Source organism: Piliocolobus tephrosceles, chromosome 19 (genome assembly GCF_002776525.5).
Source record: "Piliocolobus tephrosceles isolate RC106 chromosome 19, ASM277652v3, whole genome shotgun sequence".
NCBI classification, from domain to species: domain Eukaryota; kingdom Metazoa; phylum Chordata; class Mammalia; order Primates; family Cercopithecidae; genus Piliocolobus; species Piliocolobus tephrosceles.
Window position 1 is genome coordinate 31,756,573 of NC_045452.1, and position 20,809 is coordinate 31,777,381.

The window sequence follows — 20,809 nt, forward strand, 5'->3', positions numbered from 1 at the left end:
GGCTGGAGTGCAGTGGCCGGATCTCAGCTCACTGCAACCTCCGCCTCCCAAGTTCACGCCACTCTCCTGCCTCAGCCTCCCGAGTAGCTGCGACTACAGGCGCCGCCACCTCGCCCAGCTAATTTTTTGTATTTTTAGTAGAGACGGGGTTTCACCGTGTTAGCCAGGATGGTCTCGATCTCCTGATCTCATGATCCGCCCGTCTCAGCCTCCTAAAGTGCTGGGATTACAGGCGTGAGCCACTGCACCCAGCTGTGTGAATTTTTTTATCCAAAAAGAACCCCATTTTCTTGCCTACCTCATCCTTAAAAATTTTTAAATCTATTTCCAAAGGAAACTGTGTAAATTTGTAAATAGAGTATTAATGTAGATTTTTTTTTTGGAAACGATGTCTTGCTCTGTCACCCAGGATGGAGTGCAATGGACTCCACAGCTCACTGCAACCTCGACCTCCTGGGCTCAAGTGATCCTCCTGCCTCAGCCTCCCGAGTGGCTGGGAGACATGTTTCGAAGGGAATGGCTGGACTGCGGGGTTTTCCACCTGCTTCAAACGCTTCCCGTCTGTTCTCAATGAGCACAACTGACTGAAACAGAGGGGCTAAATTTACAACCTCGGTGAACAGCTCAGAAGGGAATGCGCAGACTAGGCGGGCGCCCTGCTGCCCTCCACAGACTCAAGTCAGACACTCGCTCTGTGTCTGCTGGACTGGAATGTACCCTGAGCTCCAAACGAAGCTCCGTGTTTCTCATTTTAACCTCGGTCATTTTAAGGCAGGCCAGGTGGGGGTGTCATACTCATTTTTGGCAAGGGAACAAATAAATGCAAGAACCTACAGTAGAAGGCCTCGAGCCACACGCTGAGCTGCCCCAGGGCTCCACATCCTCCCCACACTCATCACAGAGCGGCTCAAACCCTGCACACTCAGGCCCTGAAGGTGTCTCAAGAGGGAGTTAAAAGTCCTGTCCTGGCCCCTGAGGACCCCTCAGGAGCAAGGACTCCATCCCTACTCCCACCTGAGTGGGTGAAGGCAGGGGAAGCCCACCCAGCTTGCATCAGCAGTGGACGGACGGAGCCCAGCACCCCTGCCAGCGTTCAGCCCACAGGCCCAGGGACAGGTCTGCCAATGCCGTGTGAGCCGTCTCCAGACAGCAGCCTGGCGACCCACACCCCACAGCCAGGCCCCCAGCGCACTTCAGACCCCAGGTACCGGGTGAGCCTGCTCCAGGCTGAGCAGACGCGGCCCAGGGCCTGGGTGGAGAGGCTTTGAGTAGTTACTGCTCTGCCGAGCAATGGCCACCTGGGGGAAGACGAGGACCAGTGCAGCCTTCACAAGACTGCCCAGTGACGCCAGCCTGAGGGCCCCAGCACCGGAGCACCCGCAGCTGTGCTGGCAGCTGCAGCCCCAACACAGCCAGGCCATGCACAGGCCACTCACTAGCCATGAAGGCCCCAGCTCCACGAGCACCACCACATGGAGTGGGGCCAGGCAGGGGATTAAAACACAAGGCAAGTCCTTAATTCTCAGAAAGAGGAGAATGATAAAATGCCCCTCTTAATTTTCCTAAGCATTCAGTGAGTGCACACATGATGCAAGTACACACAGAGGTTCCGTGTGTCACCCGTGAAAATGTGACAGGGCACAGGAAGACGTGGGCAGCACGGACAAACCCAGACCAACCCAGACACCACCAGCGAGAGGCCTGGTGGGGGCGCGGTGGCCGCAGTTCGGGTGCTACAGCAGTGCAGGATCACCCCAGAGGCCAGACCAGGCCACAGACACGGCCCGGGAGGCTCTGCGGCCACTGCCTGGAGTCCCCAGAACCTCAGGGGAGCTTCGAGGTGGCCTGTGCTGCCCAGACCCTCCCAGCCTCCACCTGGGCCACCAGAAAATAATCTAAGACAGCTACGGTTCTGAGATCTCTCCATCTCAGCCCTGCCAACTCCCGCCCTGTGAGGCTCTTCCGGCCAGCTGGGAGATGTCCACCATGACGCACAACCCTCGGCAGCCCTGCAAGGACCTCAGCCCAGAACATACTGAAGCCCAGGCCAGCCTTGAGGTGGGACCCAACGTGGGGAACCCAGGGCCTGAGGTCTGCAGAGATGGGTGCCTGGTCCATGAGGCATTTGCAAACTACAGGCACTGACGTCGGGCCCAAGTCTCTAAATCGTGTATACGGCAGCGGGCAACTTTCACCAACTTTTTCAGCACGAGGTGTTTTTTTAATGCTGAAAGTAAAGCTGGTGATTGTGTAAAATACATTAAAAGAGGCGGCGGCTGCCAGGGAAGAGCCACTGTCCCCTCAACACAGGAGCTGCACAAATTCCCACAGTGGCCAGGGTCCGCCCACCCTCAAGGGGCCTTCCCAGTGACTTCCCAGGAGACCAAACACTGAATACAGAAACGTCCCTCTCTGCTCCCAAAGGAGATGGCACAAAGGTGTCCCACAGCCCAGTCAAGCGTGGTCCCTGGAAGCCTGTCTGTCACCAGGTATATCCACAGCACACCTGCAACTGTCCCGGGAGGTCCCCAAAGGGTCTTCTGAGAGACTACGGGCCACAGCAGCTGGGACACCGCCCCTCCCCACAGGGAAGAGAAGCCCCAGGGCCCACCTGGGGAGGCGGAGGCCTGCAGGTCTGACTGATGGGCCATAGTCTCCTCTAGCCTCAGGTTCTCAGCCCCTAACCCATGTGGACACCACGAATTCCTCCAGGCCACAGATGCAAAAACAACAGGCCCCGATCAGTGGCTGCCGAGACGCCTGAGGGCAGGGAGCCATGGGAACACATCCCCGCAGCCCAGGACACAAGCCCGCCCCTGCCCACCCCGCCACCGGCACCCAAGCTGCCGCCTCGGCTTCTCCGGCTCATAGGAAGCTTGGCCGTATGAAGCAGGTGGGCTGAGCCTGCACCCCAAAGACCAGAGCCCTGAGGGCCCCACGCAGTGCAAAGGCTCCAGCATCCACGCTGCCCCAGAGGTGGGAGAGCCCATTATCTTCTGTTTTCAGTTTCACTTTCACCATCGTTAAAAGGAGAGCATTTTTGGTGCATTTTTCAACCTCTCAATAAAAACACACACAGAAGAAGCGTCCAACAGCACTCGGCTCTTGCTGGGACCCGTTCCGTGATAACACAGCCGGGACGATCAGAGACAGACCCAAGGCCCAGGCCAGACACCTGCACAAGACTTGCTGGGACCTGCTCCATGACAGTGCAGCTGGGGACAGTCAGAGACAGACCCAAGGCCCATCTCGCCGGGACCCGCTCCGTGACGATGCAGCCGGGATGGTCAGAGACAGACCCGAGGCCCAGGCCAGACGCCTGCACAAGATCTCAGGCGTCCAGGGATGCCCCACCCAACGAGCAGGACTTCTCAGTTGGCCGCAGGGACACTCAGTGTGGCGGCCAGCAAGAGACAAACAGCAGCACTGCTCAAGAATCCACTGGGGATTGTGGGGAGAAAACAGAGGAAGGGGAAGTTAAGGGGAGAAGGAAATCAGGTAGAAAACCCAGAAACAGAGAAGATGCTAGCAAGTGAGTGAGCACGCACTGTCCATGCCACATCCTCAGATGGCGCCGAGCCGAGTTCCTCCACACCCCACGGCACCAACACAGCACAACGCGCTGGGCATGGCCGCCGCACGCGAACCAAAGGTCACCACGGGATGGCTCCACACGCTCAGGACAGCCTCAGAATGCTGTCCACTGTGTCGTCGGCTGCAGCAGGCTCCCGGCCGGTGCCGGGCTCTCCTCTGCGTCCTTTGTGACTATCCAGAGGGAAGGCTGAGGCGCCGCGACATCCCAGCAGCTCCAGGCGTGCACCGGGCGCCAGCACCATTCCCACTGCCGGGCTGACTTACAGAGGGGGTGGGCTGGGGTGGGGGAGAGTTCCTCCAGGGCTGCTGTTTGTGTTTGTGTTTAGAGGATGTTTGAGCTGATGGTTCCAATGGGATCCGCAAGAATTAAGTGAAAGGCAAGATGCAGTGATCTTTGTGTGTTCCAAAACGGCAGCTTAGCAGAACTCCAGTCCAAGTTGAGGTAAGAGAAAATGATTAGGGTCCAAAGAGTGAACTACCCAGCACATTAGTGGTTAAAGTGAGAACCTGGAAAACAGTGAAAAAGCCATTTAGTCTGAATGAAAGGGCAGGACAGCTCAGCCTCCTCCCTGAACAGCCGAAGGACACCAAAGACACCTGCGCGCTCTCACGCCCCACCACGTGCACACGGACTCTCCAGCAGGGGTCACCGCCCGCGGTCTCACGCCCCGGCATGTGCACATGGAGACTCGCGGCAGGGCTCTCCGAAATGGTGGCGCGCGGAACACCGCTTCAGGCGAGGGTTCGCTGCTGGTGAGCGCGCAGCCGCGGAGGAAGGAGGCCACGAGCCAGGGCCAGCCTCGGGCTGGGCCATCGCGGAAGCACAAGGCCGCGGCACAGCACTCGGGCGGGAGGCCCCAGTGAGTGCTTCGCCTCCGGACCAGCAGCCCTGTTCAGCCTGACTCCGAATCGTGCGCGTGCTGGTAAATGCCAGAGCACTCCTTCAAGTTCAGAGCACACAGATGAATGTTTGGAAAACATCAGAGGGTTCTGAGTAATTCCTGTCCTAAGACTGAGAAGATCTGCAGCTCGGAGCAAGAAACCCCCCACGTGCAGAGCACCGGAAGGTTCCGGTGAACCCAAAGCGAGGGCGGATGGTGGGACTGGCACCATTCAGAGCACGCCCAGCCCTCCCCCGGGCACCTTGGCCGCAGCAGTGGAATGCCTCCTGCTCCCGAGGGCCCGGTCTTAATGCTGCTGAGGCTCCCAGCTGCTCAGGAGAGAGCTCAGGAACTCACCGCGCCTCTACGGAAACCCACTGTCACTCGGGAATGAGAGCGCAGAAACCTCCACTTCAGTCAGGATCAAAGGGCACCATAATTCTCAAAAGCCACCACGGGCCACGCTCACTGAAGCTCTGCAGTGAGACTGCTCTACACCACTGCCACCACGGGAGTCCCGCAAAACACTCCACTCCAGTGTAGGGCCGAGGCCTGGAGGGGACACGTGCTCTTCTACCAGGGGCATCTGATGAGCGAGCCTGAGAGGTTGCCGAGGACGTGGCCGCCAGCCGGCAACACTCTGTCCACGGTGGGCGGCCACAGCCGGGGCAGGGCCGGTCGGGTGGCGCCCCCTGGTGGAAGCCACCACACGAGCACCCTGCCGAGTGCGGAGGGGACGCCGCCCCAAACCCCAGCCCCACGGCCAGCAGGGCCTCCAGGCACAGAGCCCCACACCTCCGCCACCGACAGACGTGAAACCCCCAGGAAGCGGAGCGTCAGCCGAACTCCAAGTTCTGCGTGCGGAGGGGACGCACGCTGCACCGAACCAACCTCTAGTACCCAGCGCACAGCACCCTGACCCGATTCATCGCAGGACTTCCAGGGCGCTTGGAAAACCAGGTCAAAGAGGCTTTCGCCAAAGGTGGCTAAGAAGGACCAACGTAAGGTAAAGAGACATCCCCAAGTCCTGAGTCAAGGGCCATCTATCCTTATCGGTATCTTGTGAAGCATTTCAATAGCCTCATATTACTTAGAAACCAAAAAACCTTTTTCAAATTATTTTAAAATACCAATTTAGTATCAATCCATCAAAGTAAAAGCACGTGGGTAGAAAATTTCTACACAATTCATTTATGTGCAAAATTTTCATACAAATCAAAATGAAATTTACCAGAAATTACTCTGGCAACAAGAGGCATGACCTGCTCGCTGGCAAGGGTGGGAGGTGCACAAAGGCTAAAGACAGCACCTGGTCTCACTCCCCTCCCAGACGCTTCAGGCCAGAGACCAGCAGAAGGAGCAGGGTCAAGATGTGAGGGAGTGGCCTGGGCGGGTCTTGCCCACCACAGCCTTCCGTCTCCCACCAGCCCGGCGAGGCTCCACGACACAGGGCTCACTCGCTGCCCCTCTGGGAAATAAGCAACACCCACCCAGCCCCACTCTCTCTCATTGCTGAAGTACACGAGGAACCACCGCACACCAGCACAGCCAGAAGAAAACGCGCTTCCCCTTATCTAGGTATAACAGGCAGACAGGGCAGACGGGAACCAAGCCTTGACTCGGGACAAAAACCAGTATGACAAACGTGCTCCAAACACGCTTCCAGAAAGGAGACACTGGCAGCCTGACCTGGCACCTCCAGAAGCGCAGCCGGGACTGAACAAGCAAACCGAAGACAGGGGCTCCTCTTAAAAGGACACAAACTCCTCAACTTCCTCTGAGGGGCGGGGAGCAGAGGCTGCAGGAACACAGCTGCCCTCCTCAAATGCTCTCGGCACGCACGCACACACACAGGAACACCCTCGCCGAGTAATTCAACAGAGTTCAGTTACGAAAGCACAGGAAGAGATGAGAAGCACTTTCCGGTGCTATTTCAGCAGGTTCTAATACCTCATCACGTATGTGGCTAACAGGGCCACATAAAACAGTGAGGAAACGTTGCTGAAATCAACTGCAAAGTACTGCATTTACCATGAGGGCAGGTCCTCTCAGAGGCCCAGGGAAGGGCCAGGCTCAACCCCGGGGTCCTAGGTCTGTGGGGCTGCAGGAGACCTGACTGAGGGGTGCAGAGTGGAGCTCCCACAAGTGCTGGGAGCGGCCAGTCACCAGTTTACCCAGATGTGCACAGCAAAGTCAAGATGACCAATTAAAACTACACTTGAATTCATTCTACTTTTTTAAAGATCAGAAGGGGCCAGGTGCAGTGGCTCAGACATCTAATCCCAACACTTTGGGAGTCAGAGGCCGGGAGTTCAAGACCAGCTAGGAGAACACAGCGAGACCCCACCTCTACCAAAAATTTTCAAATTAGCTGGCAGTGGTGGTGAGCACCTGTAGTCCCAGCTACACAGGAGGCTGAGGCAGGAGAATCACTCGAGCCCAGGAGTTGGAGGCTGCAGTGAGCCAGTCACTCTAGCTTCAGAGAGGAAGTATGCGGCAGAAGACAGGACCAAGGACCACTGACCCCTGGCCCAGGGCAGCCCAGCAAGGCTGCACAATCTCTCGTGGCAAACAGACCCCCCATGAGGGCGCCGACCTCAGAACTGCAATTCAAGGCTTTTGAAAGAAAAAACTGCACTGCTGTCTTCTCTGGAAATTAAGAGAATGCCGCAGAAACAGAAGCTCGGCACCCCCCCATCACACCAAGGATCTTGAAGGACGCTCCCGGCACGGGTGGGCAAGGGCGCCTCAGGGCCGCCCGCGGCATTTACCTGCATCCAGGCGCTTTCCTGGGGACTCCTCCTCCACCTCGGAGTCTCCGCATGTGCTCCGCGACCTTTTCCTTGGCTGCAGAAGAGTCTCCAACCTCGGAAGGACTACAGACAAAAAGGTTTTGGTCCCTAGCTGAGGAGAAGTTGGCTGGGTTTCAGTGTTCTTGGCAGACTTTGGGGGGCTTACACTTTTCGATTTGCAGAAGAGAACAGAAGTGCGTCTGTTTACATCGCTTGCTGGCTCCGCCACCGCGGAGGCCGCCGCCGCCGGCACATCGCCACTACTGGCGCGGGTGGGCTCTGGAGGGCGTCCGCTTACCAGTGCGCTCTGAGTGCAAGCGCTATGTGATTCATTATCAAATGTGACTCTTTTGAAAAGTTTACTCTGCTCTGGGTTGAGTTCTACTGGTTTGAGGGTTGGTGGTTCTGAATTAGTCTCCGAGTTTGAAGGAAGAGGTAATGCATCTGATGGTTCAAGTTTAGGGGGAGAGTTATCTCCTGAAAAAATTATAAATAAAGTGATTTTTGAAAACTGAAGATTATAAAATCTATTATAAAACTTACTATAAATGTGAAGCCCACCAAAATACTAATTCAGTTAAGGAAACAACGCATCGCACGTACTGTCTGCTCGGCAGTGCGGGCCCCGTGGGCTCGGGCCACACTGTGTGGGCTTCCCTAAGCCAAAGGCTGCGGCCCTGGGTGCAGTGCCCAGGCGCACAGTTACTCTCTGAAAAAAACTGGGAAAGATTATTTCACACGCGCCAATATTAAACACATCACTCGAGTTCATAACAATTTCTGCAATCAATGATTCACTTACCTTGAGGAAGAAAAGGTATCTCACATAACTAAAGGAGCCTTAAGTGGGCATTCCCACAGAGCTCTACTGGGCCACGAGGTTAGCAAATAAAAGGAAAGACACATTAAATCTAATCTCTGCTCAAGGTCTTCCAAGTAAAAAATGCAAAAACAGCAAACAAACAAAAAAAGAAAAAAACAGGGAGTGGTGACTGACTGTGGATGACTTTCAAGAAAGGCAGGGAAAAAAGCTCCGCTCACCCCAGCACAGAAGTCTGTGCCACGTTCCCAAATACTGTGATGGGAGCTTTCAGGAAAAAAAAAAAAGTTTTTTAAATAAAAGATCTTTGGAAAAAGACTAACCTCTTTGTAAAGTCTTTTTGACATTATAAAAACCAGAAGTGTGAAATGGTACAGAGCCTGCGGTCAAGGGGACGGGCTCTATGCACTGCCCTGAGTCCAGGGGGCCGGACAGGCTCTGGCACAAGGCGGACGGGGCGAGGCGATGCCGCACCAGGCCAAGCCACTGAGGCTTCTTTCCAAGCAGGACCGGTGCTGGGAACAGGAAGTGTGACCACTTTAATCCTTAGTATATATTATCACTGGGTACAGCTTTCATTTCATTAAACCTGCAAACTTTTCTAAAACCGTCTGTAGTATGTATGGTTACTATTGTAATTCAAAAAGTCGTTTTGAAAATACAAAACTACACAACAAGACTCAGAGCAATGTTTTGAGATTGACAGAAAAAAGTTCTCCCCAAGGCTGGGCTCCATGACGCCGGGCAGCAGTGCTTTCGGCTGCAAGGTGCCTCTGATTTCAAATGACACTGAGCGCCTTAGAGCGCCTCACAGCCGATTCAAATACAAGGGGGAAAGCCTCACCTCAACAAAAAGTCACCCATGCCAGCCGCTGGGAGCACAGCTGTCACGTGGGAACACTGTATCCCAAGGCAGGGGCACACGCGAGGTGACAAAACTCCTTCCCCTCCTGTTCAACGTCGCCAACAGGCTTAAGGAAAAGGTGTTTGTGAAACACCTGGGAACGCTGGCCGGAGGGAACTGGGCAATGCGGAGAAACAAGGCTGTTCATGAGCATCTACGGCGCCAGCGTCCCTGGGCCTGTGCAGCAGCCGGAGGGGCTCCAGCACTGAGCCTGCAGCGTCCTGGTGCAGCCACTGTCTGGGGCAGAAGGCCTGGGGCCTCACTTCACTTCCTGCCTCCTCTTCCACCTCCTGGCCCCCCTCGAGCTCTCGTCCTGATCATGACATTCAACTGCTCACTGCAATCCCAACGGCCTCTGCAGGGCCAAAGCCGGTGGTCAACCCCAGTCTTGGCCTCTGTGGGCGCAAGAGCACCAGGCCAGCAGAGATGGAGCCTGAAGGAGTCTCCTTCCAGCACCTCCAAGAGACCCCCTTCCCCCACCCTCTCCACAGCTATCTAACAGGCCCTGTAAACCCCCATCTCCTGCCTCTGGTGCGACCCTCGGAACCACCACTCCTGTGTGACAGCAGCCCCGAGATGTGCAGACGCCCCTGCCTTGCAGAGGCCCCCCCACCAGGGGCCACACGCTCGCCTCCACACCTCCCTCCACACCTCCAGCTCTCGGCCCAGCAAGGACGCCCATGTGGGACTCATAACCATCTCCACGCTGCAGGGACTTCCCCACCCCCTGGTCTATCCCAAAGTGGGCCCCCGTGGCCCTGCCTCAGCCACGCACGCCCCCCAAATGCACCCCACAGGCCCCCCAAATGCACCCCACACGCCCCCAACCTCTCTGCGGCAGCTCCACATGCAGGTCGGGCTCCAGCCGCCAGCACACAGGCTAAGGACGTGCTCCTGCAACACTGAGCAGAGGCATGAACAGAGGTCGCTGGTGCCTGGTGCACAGCCACTGCCCAGCTGGGACCACACAGGCCCCTCCCCCAGCCAGGACCAAAAAGGCCCCCAGACCATTCAGTGCCTCAGTTCCTCATCCATAAAATCAGAAAAAACAGGACCTGAGCCTCCAGGCTCCACGACACAACAGGCAAGCCCAACCCATCCCTCGAGTGGGAATCTGACTGGAAGTTAACATATAAGGCGGCAAACTCCTCTCAAACCTCGCTGACTCAGGGCACCTCAGGCCATCACTTAACTGCACATGAGGAAAGCTCAGAACACACTCGATACAACTCGGGCATAAGCCTCTCAGACCCCGTCCATGTACCATCAGTCAGGATCCTAGAATTCCCGTCCCTGGAACTTGTCACATATTCCAAATGGCAAAATGGTTATCTAATCTAAACCAGCTACTCTAAGAAACTGAAAGGCCTAGTTAAGTCTGCAAGAACAATTCTGCAATATTTTGCCCACCTGGCCACCCAGGATGTCAATCAAAGGCTTCTGTATCGAAGCCAGAAGATGTTTTGGAAAATCACAGCGTAACACAGGCAGACACTTTAGCTCACGAGCGGCAACCACACTGTCCCTCCAACAACCGTGCCTCGAGCCTCCATCCTCTGCAATTCCGAAGGGACAAAGCTGCACGCTCCGCACCTTCTACCCTGAGGAACACGCATCCTTTCTTGAGGGCCACAGTGCTCCACACGCTCAGTGCCCATGCACAGCAGAGGACCTCCACCCATGCACATCAAGGGCCCACAGCTGCCCTGGACTAAAGGGGACGCCCCAGAGCCTCTGGCAAAGGCATCACTGTGACCGGAAATCCCAAGGACTCGAAATGCAAGCCCCTTTCACCAGCTCACAGTGCAGACCCTGCTCCTCCTGCCTGCACTGTGCTGCCTCACCATGTCAGCAGACACCAACCTGAGCACACGGTGGAGATGAGCCTTCTGCGAGCTGCACATCCATCCCACAGGCTCATCAGACAGGACGGAATCCCAACTGTGGCGTGGCCCCCACCCAGCTGACATGCAGCCCCGGGGAAGTCAGCCCTGACAGGGCCAGCTCACAGCAACAGCCCGAACCTCTGCACTCGGCAGACTGAGTCACGGCTACAGCAGAGCCCGCGGGAGGGCAGGTGCAAGGGAACTGACAGGGACCAACGGCGCAGCCCAGGAGGAGTCTCCTTCCTTCAGATACTAGAGTCTCAGGGGTCTGGCACCCAACAGCTACAGCTTGTTCAGGCTACTTCAAATGGAAGCAATATAAGTATGACATAGGTACTGTGAAATTACAAGTTAAGTGAGACTGTATATTTGCCATTGAGGAATTACTATCTTTTCAGGTGTGAAAATACTGTGGTTATATTTAAGAAAAATGATGGAGAAGCTTTACTGATGAGAACGTTCCTGCTGGATTTTTAAATGTCTGATTCTTGGTTTTCGTCCTATTATAAGTATCATAAGTTCACATTTCTATACCAACTAACAAGCTTGCTTGTGGCTGTCTTCCCTAACACTGTGTGACGTCCCCATTCCAGTCTGGCACTCGCCTCTCCAGAGACCCCCGTCTTCTCTAAGAGGCAGGACTCTGCCCACCTCACCTCGGAGTGGACCTTCAGGCCGCTTGCTTCTCCACCCACTTTCCTGTCAGCTCACAGGATATGCCCTTTTCATCCATGGAGTCACCGTGAACATCGGGTGTAACAGGTGATTCGAGGCCACCTGTGTCTCAGTCACACTGTATGTGTTTTCTTTACAATCACCCCAGAAAAAAACTACATAAAAATAAAATGACTCCAGAGCTACAAAGCAACAAGAACAGTCTCCAAGGGCTCCTGCTAAGTGTTGGGGGGTATGAGGAGCCACGCCCACCACAGGGGAGGGCCAAGCGGCTCCAACCGTATGAGGTCCTCAGCCCTGCAACCCAATAACCGTGCGGGGTCCTCAGCCCTGCGACCCAACGGCGATGGAGGAAGCCACTGGTTAAAAAAAACTAAAAAGGTAACTTACTGCTCTACAGTGAAAATGGTACAACTGTGTAGGAAGAGAAGCGCTGGAAGCTATTTTGAGACTGGTGAGTGGACCTGCTGGCAACTTCCTCACAACTCAGTCCTCAGGGCACAGAAGACAAGGACGGAAGGGCAGTCCACCTAGAGGGAGGCCCGCACAGCCTCAGTGGGATGCCTCAGTGGGCTGCATGAAAGCAAAGGCTGTGGGACCAGACACCAACCTGGACTCCCGGGCACAACGAGGCAGCCCAGGGCCCAGACAGCTGTGGCCGCCAGAGGGTCCTCTAGGCAAACGTTCCCCAGAAAAACCACGAGGCCCCCAAAGCAGAGGAGGGATCAGGTGCTAACAATAACAGCCTTTGAGAGAACAGAAAAGCAAGCGCTCACCTTGAAACAGAAGTCTTTATTCTATGGACCTAACGTAATTGACACCAGCCCCAAAAGAGACATTCTGGAGTCCGGGTACTATACTATGGCGAACTAAACAGAAGAATCCCAAAACAGAAAAACAGGCACAGAATGAGGAAAAGGATGCATAAGAAATTCTCAGCTGCATGCACAGGAGTAAGTTTCTAAGAGAAAGAAAAGCTTAACGGCTCTCATTCAAGTCGCCCAATGCAAACAGGATAAAAGGGGCGAAGCTCTGCTGACAGGAGCCACGGGACGTTCAGGGATGAAAAGGGCCCCGAGACCGTGAAGACCCGCTGACCTGTGTGCGTCACTCAGAGCACAGACGTCCATAAGAGATGAGCATCTTTGTTTCAAAAGAAAATGGTACAACAATTCTGTCTTATTTCAGTTGTTTGCTGTTCTGACTTTGATGTGCAGGGGAAGGGCAAGAAGGCCATGAACCAGCTGCTAATGCTGTGGCGAGAGGGTCTGACCCTACTGTCTGCTTCGTGTAACCGGAGCGTGTCCAGGTCAACTACAGAGACACAGGGCAAAGCACAGCGGCAATGACTTTCTGCCAGTGTCTGCAAATCCAATTTAGTTTTAAAATTCCCCTTTCACCAACTACGGGACACACCAGCTCTACCTCCTCACCCTGCCAACCTAGATGCACACAAACCATCACTCACCAACGCCCTCCTCACCACCCCAAGCCTCTATCTGCCCTGGGTTTTGCTAGTTCTCCTTCTGGATGGATGGATTTCTTCCCCTGCATTTATTTCTTAGTCCTAAAAACATCTTTGCTGCCTGGACCTTTCCCCAGACATTCTTTGACAACGATCACAGCAGGCTGCTGCCTACCAACTGCTGCAGAGGAGCTGGTCAGGGACCCCCAGGGCGGACGAGGCCTCTGCGGTACCTTCCCTCCCTTCACAACATCGGGGAGGAGCCTTTGAGTGATGATAATCGAAAACGGCCCTTTGAAAATGCCACATTTGATGGCCTAGCGTATAATTAAATGGCTTCCCGTCAATTTACAAAATACAACAAAAACATTTCTCACTTTTATCATTCAAGCTACCTTTACTCTTCAACACAGATCTAAACCATTCTTTTCAAATAGTTTTTCAGGCCCAAGTTAAGAGAAAAATTTTATTCTGTGCCTTAAATTTTATCAACTAATTAAGTGGAAAAAACACAGCACAGATTATAAAGTCTCTTTCGAAGGAAACCACCACCCAGTGGGAAAATCAAGTGTTCCGGGCTTTGTGAATTTTATGGAACTGGCACTAACCCGAGCCTCCATGCAACCAACACTGCTGCCCGTGTCTGGGTCGGTGCCTGTGCCTGAGCCCTGACGACAAGAAAGAGGGGCAGCCCTCACCATGGCTTACCTTCCTCGCCCGCCTCCAGCCCCAGCGGAGCTCCGTCCTCGTCACAGCCTTCTGAGCCTGGCCCCGTGGGCGGGGGCTGGCTGTGCTGCTGGCTCAGCTTGTTTCGGAGAAGGGCAATTTCCTTTTTGAGCAGCTTTGCCCGCTTGCTCCGGGAGCCACTGGACTTCATAGCGCAGGTGAGGTCAAGCATGTCCAGCAACTCTCTCAGCTGCTCCTCCAGGCCCAGGTGGGCTCTGTTGGCGGGGTCCAGCAACCTGTCCACTGAACCAAAGGACACACGCTGTCAGTCATCAGGTCCCATGCACCTTCTGGGAACACATCACCGGTCCCATCTTTCAAATCACCTTCGGCCAAGACCCTGAAAATGGCTGTTAGCAACGAGGCCCAGGCCCTGCTCACCAGAGGCCCCAAGCGGCCCCTCCCCTGCGCTCTGAACCCACCATGGGGCTGCTGCTACAGGAACACCCTGGGATGCTCCTGATGGAGAATTTCTACTCCCATGACAGTCACCACAGGAGGGGCAGCGCCCAGGTAACATCGCAACCTCTCCTGGACCAGGACCCTCTGAGGCTCCCTGTGCAGTGAGCCCAGCTGGCTGGGTGAGGGCACAGCACACAGACCCCAGAGAGAGGTGCACGCTCCACCAGCCCAGCACAACTCAGATGGGCCTGCACTGGCTCTGCAAGCAGAGGTGACGACTGGCAGATGTGCTAAGTGAGGGCCAGGCGCATCCTGAGCGGTGTCTCAGCTGAAGGATTCAGACGCTGATCGTTGTGTGGCTTTATTAAACGGGCTGTAAAATTCACAGATCATTCTGAATTTCAGTCGTATTCACGACAAAGTCCCTGAAAACTTCACTTTCAAAAACACCAAAATTTATAAAGCACAAATTACCTTAAGTAAGTAAGAGGTGGCCAAAAAAAGAAACTGCTCCTCAGAGCTATCTGAAGATAGAACCAGAGCGAGGAGAGAGACAAAAAGCAAAGTAAGACCGCCCGAAACACGTGGATGCTCGTCATCTAAACACAGGTGCTTTACTGAAAGCATCTGTCCTTCTGACTGAATAAGTCAAGCAGTAGCAGAGAAAAACAAAATGCTTAAATCATTACTCCTTCACGACTTGTATCCATAACGTCACTTTGAACAAATGTCATAGATAATACTCAAAAATGTTCATACAAAAAAACACATCCTTTGAAACCCCAAGAAAAAAGCCTCGAAACCTCCGTTTCTTTTAAAACAAGAGACCCACGGCCTCCGGGCCTGTGGCTCGGGCTCCAGGCAGTGGGAGGTGTCGGCTGTGCTGAGATGGGCAGCAGGTGCACCCTAAGGCACACCGTGGCCACTGGCTCACCCGTGCACTCCGAAATACTGAGAAAGAAGGAAACTAGGACTTCTCATCCTTCATTTTCTCCTCAGCAAAAAAAACCCGAGCATGACCATGATCTGAAAGACGCTGACACTCAGAGACCTCCACACCCGCTCCGTTCGAGGGAGGTGGCGTGGCGCTGGGCGCACGATGTCGGGGAGCACAGGAGCAGGGCCCTCGGGGCAGAGGACGCTCCGGGCTGCTCAGAAGACCGGGAGTCCAAGGGTGATGCGTCTTCCTGCTTTTAAGGGCAGGCGACCAGCATGCGTCCTGAATGGCCAGCACTGAGCACCAGGTGGGCGTCTGAGAGCTGATGGCAGGCAAAGCATCCAAGCTAGAGTGTGAAGGCTGTGGGGGGCAGGGGGGAGCTTTCCCATGGTCACCAGAGGCTAGAGAAGGGCCTTCCAGGACAAGCACGAGCCCTGGGCTCACTCTGAGGCGGCTCAGCCCCAGCTCCTCTCAGATCCTCAAGGGAACGTTTCGGAAAACGACAGCTGGTCTGATCAGCCTGGAGAGCGTAGCTTCAGGGAGGGGTTAAAGCTCCACCAGGGTTCACCAAGAGTCAGCAGCATTGTTTGGAGCTTGTGCTTATTTTCTAAATTTCCCCAAGAAAAACACGTTACTCTTAAAATCAGAGACAAAGAACAAAAATATAATCCCATTCTGTTTTTATTTCGAGACGGAGTCTCGCTCTGTCACCCAGGCTGGAGTGCAATGGCGCAATCTAGGCTCACTGAAAGCTCCACCTCCTCGGTTCACACCATTCTCCCACCTCAGCCTCCCGGGTGTCTGGGACTATAGGCGCCCACCACCATGCCTGGCTAATTTTGTTTTTGTATTTTTAGTAGAGATGGGTTTTACTATGTTAGCCAGGATGGTCTCAATCTCCTGACTTCATGATCCACCCGCCTCGGCCTCCCTCTTTTTTCTTTTTTTTGGAGACAGGGTCTCACTCCATCACCCAGGCTGGAGTGCAATGGCACAATCTCCGCTCAATGCAGCCTCCGCCTTCCACGTTCAAGTGATTCTCCTGCCTCAGCCTCCAAAGTAGCTGGGATTACAACAGGCACGTGCCACCACGCCTGGCTAATTTTTTGTATTGGTAGTGGAAACGGGGTTTCTCCGTGTTGGCCAGGCTGGTCTCGATCTCCCGACCTCAAGTGAATCCACCTGTCGGCCTCCCAAAGTGCTGGGATTACAGGCATGAGCCACAGAGCCTGGCCCTATTCCCATTCTTTAAAAGAGTACAGCCCATCCTCGAACACTCACAGGTGCCGAGTGCTGCAGGACCCCACGAGAAGCAGGGAGCCCAGCACTGCTGCCATGAGGGGAACGGAGGGCAAAGCAACGATGGCCCAGCTTGGCTGAACCCCGCGATGGCAGGAACATGGAGGAGAGGAAGAGGGCCAGGCCTCATCCCAGAAGAAGCAACCTGGCACGGGTCAGTGATTCATCAGGAGAAAGGGTAGGCCAAGAAATCAGGGACATGGGACCTTTTGATAAATGAGCCAAACACACCATGGTTTCTGCTCAGTTTGTGGCTCAGAGCTGGAGCTGAGGTGCAGGAGCTCTAGGTGCTCTGATAACCCATGTAGGCAGGACACACCCTTCGGCAGACAATCCCGGAGGTGCAATCAGCAAGCAGGGTGCAGGGGACACCCCTGGTTTCCGAGGACCGGTCTAGAGAAGGGTGCAGGTGACTGCACACGGCTGCAGCACATGCCTGGGCAACCGAGAAGCGCAGGCCCTGGCTGGAGTCCAGGTGGGCCGCCAACACGCTCCCAGAGCCCTTTCTACAACATGCGCAAACCACGAAGTTAAAGGGCCGGAGGCAAAGCCACAGTTCCTCCGGCTTCACGCCACCCTCGGAAGTTATCCGAGGCCCACTCTGGATGCAAACCCCCAACTAAGCTGCTTTCTGGGTCTGCATCATCGAGACCGGCCACCCTGTAGGGAGCCACAGCCACATGGGTCCTCTTGGCGGGCACCCAAAACGCAGCCAGTTTGAAGTGACAGGTGCTGAGTATAAAATACACATCAGATGGCAAAGAAAGCTTATATATCCTCAGTAACGTTTACACTGATCCCATGTTGAAATCAACTCTTCCATATACTGAGTAAAGTAAGATACATTATTAAAATAAATTCCACCTGCTTTTTTTCCATTTTCCAGTGAGGCTACTAGAAAATGTAAATGATGTATGCGGTTGCGTGCAAGTCCTCCCAGACCGTGCTGATGTGGAGCTGGCAACACAGAGCAGGACAGAGTCTGCTAGAAAGAGCGTCTTCCAGCTCCTCCGGACACAGCGCCAGTTCTTACCGTCTTCCCAGGAGAAAGGCCGCCGCGGCGCCGCAGCGGGCCGCTCAGCCAGGTGCATCCCCGAGGCCTCTTCCAAGCCGATGCTGTCCACCTCGCGCCGGGCCTGCCTCAGAACAACACCTCCCTGATCACGCAGCCTCACCGCGGCTCTATAGAACACGGTGTCCCTGGCATTGTACTTCATGCAGTTATCTATAATGAGATCAAAATCCTCCTCAAACTCATGGAGGTTTTTATACCCTTGAGCTTCTAACCGTTTCCTCATCGTGGCAAAGTCCATGGGCTGTTTAATGTGATCCAAATAATCTGGTACCTAATTTTAGGAAGGAAAAAGAATCATTTACAAACTAAAACAGGATATTAGTTTACTCTGTATTTATTATTCCATAGAACCCACAAGCCCATCCTATCTGAGAGCCACGCGCGCGCGCACACACACACACACACACACGGTACAGACACAAGACCCAAGTACTGCAGGGATTTTCCCGACCCCAGCTCCTTCAGCTAAAGCGCACTGGAGGGTGCCGGGCGCATGCCGCCACAGCTCAGGGTACTGTCTGCACAGGGCCTCCCACCCACTGCACTTTCAATATTTTACAGCGAAATGGATCACTTCTATCATTTAAAAACAAATATGTTAAATAAAAACGAGAATTAAGAACACAAGGGACGTACTCTAGCCAGTCACACGTTTCCCAGTCAAACGGCAGCACAAATCCAGTCACACGTGAGGCAGGACAGACGAGCGCCACAAACACCCACCTCCTTCAGACTCACGGGCTGCGCAAATATCCTGGCGGGGTCCTTGTCCTGCAGCTGGTCCAGCACTGAACGCAGCAGCACCGTCAGCGGGGTCAGACGCAGCTCCATGGCAACCTGCTCCACCTTCACCTAGGGGGGCCCAGCAGAGCCTCAGCTTTAGGGAGCCCCACACGCACCCCACAGCCACACGCATCCCACACGCACCCCCACAGGCTCCTGTGCTTCTGTCAAGGCAGGGGTCAATGCAGCCTCCACTTAGGGCCCTGCGACCCATGGCAGCCAGGCAACCGGCCTGGGCTGAGCAATGCACTGCCATGGGCCAGGACCCACAGGGTGCAGCCCACCCTCTGCAGGAGGTGCCAGCATCCAACCACACCCCATGGCCAGTGGTGCACTCCATGCGGGACGGGCCCAGCCCCACCTGCTCACGCTTGAGCTTCTCCCGTTTGCGCAGCAGCTCAATCAGCAGGCGGGCGCGCTCCAGGTCGTGCCGCAGCCGCTGCCAGTACTTCAGCTTCTCTTTGGCAGCCTTCATCTCCTCATCATTTTCTCTCTGAGAACAGCGAACACTTCCATCAGTCAAACCCAGAGGCTCCTCCTGCAAAAGGCCTCAGATACCGCACAGGTAAGACCTCAGGAGGTGTCCACGGCAGGGGTCCTGCAGGCCCATCCTGGGGAGGACAACAGACCCACCCTCACTAGAGAGCCCCAGGACAGCACCGGGACAGAGGGGACAGAGGAGACGGAGGGGATGGAGGAGACAGAGGGGACCACCAGGCCAAGGTGAGCAGGGAGCTGGCTCCGGTGCACAGATTCCACCCTCCAGAGAGAACAGAGGTCTCCACAAACTGGCGGAGAGGGGCCTTCACAGAACCAGAAAGGTCCACAGAGGTGGAACCAGGACAGAATGGGGGGCCCACGAGGACCCACCTCAAGGACAGCTGGGAATGGAGGGAGCGGCTGAAAAGAAACCAGGTGCATAGAAAACAACACGCTGGGCCCATCCTGGCTTGGACAGAGCGTGACAGGGGCCTGGCACACAGCCGACCTGCCGCCCTGCCCTGCACAGCGCCTCCATCCCGACGCACATTTCCCCGCAGCCAGGGTCCCGTCTCCATCGACAGCACCTGCTCCCTTCTCAGTGGGCAGAAGGCTACGCCAGACAGCACAGGCCGCCAGCCTCACCCCAGCCCACATCCACGCCAGGATGATCAGAAGAAAATCAGAGCCCTGCAAAGGCCATGACGCAGACGGTCGCAGGAGAGGAGGCCACCTGGGTCTGCCCTCAGCCCCGTCCTCACCATGTCGCCCAGGCCTGGCCATATGAGGCCTGCTCATCACAGTGCCAGGGGCACCCTGACCCGACCTCAAAGGGGAGAGGAAGTCACCGAGTGAGTGGGCCTGAGCAGGCCCCCGCTGCCTGACGTCCTCCACAGCTGCAGGACACACACGCCCTGCCAGCCTCAGGCCAGCTGTGGCCATCGGTTTCTGGCACATGCTCCACAGCTCTGAGACCCTCCTCTCCCCCAACGCCTCTGTCCCCAGATTCCCACCCGCCCACCTCAGGCCGTCACAGCTTTTTGAAGGACTGAGGGTGTGAAGGCAAAGACTGCTGGACTACAAGATGCAAGGACCCCGGACTCCAAACTGCTCAGAAAAGGAGGCTCAAGGAGGGAGACCGAGTCCCGCACCCCCACCCCTGAGGCCAGGCCTCTCCAGGGCAAGGCGGGGCACTGAGGCGCTGGTGTCCCCAGCAGTGAGGATCTTGGGGTTTTCCTCAATGTTGCTGAACACCCTCAGGCAGGAAATCGGGGCTAATGGTAACAAGGTCCACATCAACTCAAGCAAAGACAGGAAAACACAGGCTCCAAACACCAAGCTCCCCAGAGCATCTGAATACTGCCTGTCCCCCAGCTTGCAATCGACACTTCTGAAAACCGTGGCCAAAAGGACGTTTGGCATGGGAATCTGTTACGAAGCGGAAGAAATCTCATCACCTGAAAGTCCCTTATCACACACTGGCTGCTGAGCACACTTACTAGTCTGCTCCCCAACCTGGTTTAACAAAGAAACGCCATCGGCAGCGGCAAGCGCCCCATCAACGGCACCTGGGTCCTGAGGCCGACCGGCCTCCTGGCTTCGCCATGCAAGGTCCCATGACACACGCAGCCTCATCCACTCAGAAGGACCTAGGTTCCTTACACAGCTCTCAAGTGGTTGATACTTCCCATGTAAAAATCAACACTGGGAGGCTCCACAAGAAAGGACAGGAGTGAAGGAGAAGCACTCAGGTGTCCCCACTGCCGGGAAGCAGCACTGAGTGCCTCCATGTCCATTCCAGACACACGTGGGAGACGCAGGGCTGGGGAATGGTCAGGTTAAAATCCCCTCTGCTGGGAGGCACAGGCCAGCTCCTGGAGTGAGGGCCCACAGTGTTACAGAGCGGCCGGTCTCAGCCTCACCCGCCCCAGGCCTCCTGGCAACAGCACCCGGCTCCTGCCACTGGGACGGGCAGAGGCCACACCCGCAGCACAGCAAGGACAATGTGGGCAGCAGTGCCCAGCATGCCCCAAGACAGACACTGGGAAAGCTGGAGGATGTGCTCCCAGGACAGGAAGGATGGGCCACGG

The 20,809-nt window shown here is 55.4% G+C and overlaps 1 protein-coding gene across 12 annotated transcripts in view; it reads right to left on the reverse strand.

Moving 5' to 3' along the window:
• BRD1 (bromodomain containing 1) overlaps positions 1-20,809 on the reverse strand; it is a 55,137-nt gene that overhangs the window by 5,367 nt on the left and 28,961 nt on the right. For 3 of the 12 annotated variants that reach the window (XM_023221698.2, XM_023221699.2, XM_023221696.2), the window contains 5 exons: positions 18,601-18,732; positions 18,180-18,308; positions 17,415-17,727; positions 13,726-13,986; positions 7,247-7,744 (listed from right to left, as the gene is read on the reverse strand). In XM_023221698.2, the coding sequence (XP_023077466.1) occupies positions 7,247-7,744; positions 13,726-13,986; positions 17,415-17,727; positions 18,180-18,308; positions 18,601-18,732 (1,333 nt within the window). Of the gene's footprint in view, positions 1-3,555; positions 4,102-7,246; positions 7,745-13,725; positions 13,987-17,414; positions 17,728-18,179; positions 18,309-18,600; positions 18,733-20,809 lie in introns of those variants that run through there. The other 9 variants (XR_002733548.3, XR_002733549.2, XM_023221700.2 and 6 more) reach the window with 7 other exon arrangements.